The sequence below is a fragment of the Capsicum annuum genome, chromosome 6 (assembly GCF_002878395.1).
Source record: "Capsicum annuum cultivar UCD-10X-F1 chromosome 6, UCD10Xv1.1, whole genome shotgun sequence".
Taxonomy (NCBI): Eukaryota; Viridiplantae; Streptophyta; class Magnoliopsida; order Solanales; family Solanaceae; genus Capsicum; species Capsicum annuum.
In genome coordinates, this window is record NC_061116.1 from 223,271,263 (window position 1) to 223,276,408 (window position 5,146).

The 5,146-nt window shown below is 31.3% G+C and overlaps 1 protein-coding gene across 1 annotated transcript; it reads left to right on the forward strand.

Moving 5' to 3' along the window:
* Window positions 1–463: 463 nt before the first annotated feature.
* LOC107875505 (17.7 kDa class I heat shock protein) lies at window positions 464–1,318 on the forward strand (the record flags this gene model as incomplete). The annotated part of the gene is given in 1 exon segment (XM_016722246.2): window positions 464–1,318. A coding segment is annotated over 1 exon segment (465 nt). The 3' UTR covers window positions 1,014–1,318.
* Between the last annotated feature and the right edge of the window lie 3,828 nt (window positions 1,319–5,146).

Genomic DNA, 5,146 nt, shown 5'->3' on the forward strand with positions numbered 1-5,146 from the left:
CACGGGCTATGCACCTCTAGTAGTTATGTAAATTTCTGATTTTAATTAAAAATTCGAATATATAATGTATCTATGTAAAATAAGTGATGTATCAATATAAAATGTGATATGTTCATATAAATTAAGTAATGTATCTAAAAAAAAATATAATAAACTATATTAAGAATTTTTAATAGTTTTAAAAAAATTAAAGTAGAACATACTAGCTCGAGCCTCGAAAGGGTTGAGATTTAGGCAAATTTTACTAATTTGAGACCAGTGATAGAGTTGGGCCGCAAAGTAAAATCCTCTACAACCGTCCGTAGCCCAATTGGTGAGGTATGGTAATGGCCCATCGAGATTTCTCCAGAAACATCTCGTATACATAGTTCAGAGATATCCAGAAAGTTTCGGGAAAAAGAAAGAAAGAAATATCGAGAAAGTACTTGACACTCCTCTAACGCCTTATATTTACCCATCAGTTCCTCTTCTACGAACCATCAAAAAACTGAAATCAAGCAAAAGCCCCAAGCAATACATAAAATTCATTCTCTAAAGCTCACTCGAAAATGTCGCTGATCCCAAGAATCTTCGGCGATCGACGAAGCAGCAGCATGATGGATCCATTCTCAATGGACCTGTTCGATCCGTTCAGGGAATTAGGCTTGCCAGGTTTCAATTCAGGGGAGACCTCTACATTCGCCAACGCACGAGTCGACTGGAAGGAAACTCCAGAAGCTCATGTGTTCAAGGCCGATCTTCCAGGGCTTAAGAAGGAAGAAGTGAAAGTGGAGATCGAAGAGGATAGGGTACTTCAGATTAGCGGAGAAAGGAATGTGGAGAAGGAAGATAAGAATGATACTTGGCATCGTGTGGAGCGCAGTAGCGGAAAATTCATGAGAAGGTTTAGACTTCCGGAGAATGCAAAGATGGAACAAGTTAAGGCTTCGATGGAGAATGGAGTGCTTACTGTTACTGTTCCCAAGGCAGAAGTGAAGAAGCCTGATGTCAAATCCATTGAGATCTCTGGCTAAACGCTTTGGCTAAATATTCAAAGTACTCTGTGTTGTATGGGCAAATAAGAAGTTGAACTCGTTGTGTTTGAAGTTGCTCTGTTTTTGTATCAAAAGTCTCTGAGTCGTGTCTGTTTATCGCTTAATGGCGTAGTTGATTTACCTTAAAAAAAAATTCCATGTTGAAAATATAATACTATTAGTAGTTTTGTATTTTCCTTTAATTCTGTTCAAAACTTCCATGTGTGTTCTTTCTTCTTGACTCCTTGAATGGATCGTCTTCATCTATTATTAGAAAGAAATAAGAGCTATATTTTTTTTTCTTACTATCTATTTCTCTTCAAATTTCAGATTCTACTCGATACTTCAAATTCTGCTTAAATTCTACTTAATTCTGTGGTGTAATACTCTACTCGCAGGATTACATTGGTTACACTTTTATTTCTAAAATGGATTCCATGAGACGAAATAGCTTTAGTTATTTGAACTTCTAATTTCCTCAAGTCTTATTATGTTACTGTCGTTCGGATAAAGCTCCACTAAGCATATATACATGAACATAAACTCGAGACACTGTACTTAAAAGTAGTTGAAACCCAAACTGGTTAACTGAAATGAGCTAAATAATTGTATGTCGTAAAGTTTTATACACGTGAGAATATCAGAAATAGCCTCTTTAATTCTGCGGAAGTAGTGATATGAATTGTGTATATCTTATTCTCTTCAAATCTCACTGTATTTGTGGGAATACACTGCCTCTCTAATTCTTCGGAGGGTATATTGTCCTATTTTTTTTTTAGATCTCACTTTATGAAAATATATTAAAATTGTTGTTATTGACCTCACTTTGTTTCTACGGAGATAGTGGTATGGACTATGTATATCTTATTTTTCTTAGATCTCACTTTATGAAAATACATTGAAATTGTTGTTGTTGACCTCACTTTGTGGAAAATTGTTGTTGTTGTTGAGAATGTAAAACTGTACCCTTCTTTACTCAATTCTCATAGATTCTAAGGATTTAAATTTTGGTACTCAGAAAGTTCTGTCTTAGCAACTAGTTTGCTAAATTGAAACTCAAATAGTATAAAAGAAACTAATTAAGATGCATCAAGTTTTACAAGAGAATGTACCCAAACAAAAAAAAAAAAAAGAAGAAAGATTAAAAAATAGAGTGGGTAATGAATAATTTTTTGGGTTTGAGTGGAGTTTGTGCTTCGTAAGCTTTTAACATCATTCGGATAAAAAGTTATAATCTTCTTGATCTTAGCACAACAGATTATCCAAATATCAGTTAGGTTCAGACCTTCGATAAATGACGATGGTCCTCGTTAGGTATATTTGGGTTAAAAGATAGATAGAGTAACATATACCAGCATTTGGAGACCAAAAGATAATATTTCCTTGAAATAAATAAATTATTAATATAAACAACTTTTTATTCTTAAAGAGATATGGGGTGTGTTTGTATGATGGAAAATGTTTCCTCGAAAATATTTTTCAAGTTTCCTTTTTTTAGTTGTAATGAAATGTTGGGAAAATATTTTTCACTACAATTTATTTTTCTTCAATTAATGGAAAATGACTTTCCTCATGGGTCAAGGAAAGTCATTTTTCAGAAAATGACAAATGAGATTTATTACCTCACCCCTTTCCCCTACCCCAACAACACTCATATTTACATTATTCAAAAAATTTATATTTTTAAAAAATTTATATTACTCGAAAATATTTTTTACTGTGTTTTGCTTCAATTTTTCACTGTTTGAAATAAAAAAAAGTGAAACTCGAATTTTTTTCATTTTCAATGTTCGTTGAATGTATTGTTATTTTTATATTTATAGAGAAAGACTTACCTATGTTACTTTTGCTAATTGCATATTTTATCTTATCATCGATGCAACTTGTTTCATGAGGTTGAATAAGCTTGTCATTTCATTATATTTCTATTGATTGTAGTATCTTGAGATTGTCCTGACAAAATGTTGAAAAGTGTCTCCTATATTTGCTAATTAATAGTTGCTTTAATTTAGTGATTGAAGTATTTTAGAATTTGATATTGATATTATTTGTTATGCTTAAATTATTTCTTACAAATTGTTGAATTGTTAGAGGCGCTGATATACTAGTTAACAGTTAGTAGTATTTTCTAAAAAAAAATAAAAAATTCACTCATCAATCAAACACTAAAAAATATTTTTCTAAAAAATATTCTCTACTCACCAACCAAACACCATAAAATATTTTTCAAAAAATATTTTCATTCACCACTCAAGCATGAGAAAATAAGTAGAAAACAAACTTATTTTTCAAGAAAATATTTTCAATGGAAAGTATTTTCCATCATACAAAACACACCCATGTTGATTTTTTTTTTTTAATTTTACATTTTTATTTAATGAGATTTTAAGTATTTACATTTAAATAATTTATAATTTATATTCTAATTTTTTGTTAACGAATATATCTACACCAATAATTTACTTATTTTAAAAAGGAGGGAGGAAGTAATAATAAAGTCAATCAGGAATAAAAGATATGCCTGGGGTGACTGGAAGACGAACATATACGGGCAATTAGGAATAAAAAGATATGCCTTCGGGGAAAAGACAAACATATATGTACCTTTTAATTTACCAAATGCTTTAGTTGTTGTACCAGGACTCCTCACAGTTGACGTTACAGTACTCCCTATTTTAATTTGTTGTCTTATTTTTTTAAAGTTTATTTTTATTTCTTAAAGTCTATTAAAAGATAATATATTTTCTTAAATTTAGTAAGTTTTTACTTCTATCGGTTCACATAATTTTTTTTAAAAAAATAAGATTAAAAGATATTTTGTTATATTATAGTACCTATTTTTAGTTTAAGACAATAAAACTTTTTTTTAGTTTCTTAAAGAAATTTAGCTAATTAAACAAGACAAATAAATTTGAAACGGAGGAATAGTTGTTACATCAGTAATCGGAAAAAATCAAATTCAATTAGAACTTCAAATTCTTAGAAGTACATGCATAATTATAAAAGTATTCAAAGTGATTGATGATAATTCCAAAAACAAATCCTTTGTGTCACAGAGTGATTGATGATAATTCGAAAAACAATTCCATCTGTGTCAGAGGAAAAAAAACAAATTTATCTAGTTTTCTATAAACACCAATTCATAATGCACAACCTTCAACTAACAACGATAAATTAACTAATTAGAAATATCTCCTGTCTGCTCCTTATAAGAATGATTCTCAGGTTTGAGCTGATACACCATCAGGCACATTCATGAAAAAGTCTTATGTATTACCCTTTGCATATTCGTAAGTATCCACAAAACTTCTAGTGTGTAGAAACTTTACATACGCACAAAAACTCAAAAACATTTCATGTGGTTATTGTCGATCACAATCGTCTACCTAATAAAGCCTACATGCATCAATCCCAGTGTTGGCTCCATTGTTCATGTCCTTAATTGCTCTACTATAAGCTATGAATACACCTTTAGCTTCCATATATCTCCATTGAACTCCTTTAGGGGCTCTGTCGTATACTTTCTCTAGGTCAATGAAAGTCATTCTTCCTCTCAAAATTGCTCTACCAATCCCCTTAATCGAAGCATGCACGTCTTCTGTAGTGGAGGCCCTGACATAAACTTAAATTAATTCTCGATATTATTATTCTAGAAGTTCTCTAGCAGACCTTAAACAGATCCGCAATTACCAGCATTATCTCTTTCTTTCATTATCTCTTATCCTTAGGTATACGTAGAATATATAGTGTATTTCAAAGTGATTACAATTTATAAGTTAGGAGTTGACCAGCCGTTGCTATCGTTTAGTATCCACCACGTGACCATATACATTGAGGGGGATAAAAGATAGGTCTGAATTCTGAAACTGTGCATCATCATCATATGAATGAAATGATCATCGATCTACCATTGTACTCTTTTGTTCAGTCCACGAGATTCCTGTTTACCCAATGCCCAATAATCCAGCTTTGCTAGTGCTAAACAAGCCAAAAATTAAATATATATGGCCATCAAAGTTCACGTGGTGACTTTGAGCGGAGTTAAAAAAGTGTTGGCTACAAATTCAGCTGAATTTGGTACTTGGTATTTGTTTTGGAAGGTTGTTGAATATATATAAATTATTGATTTAGAA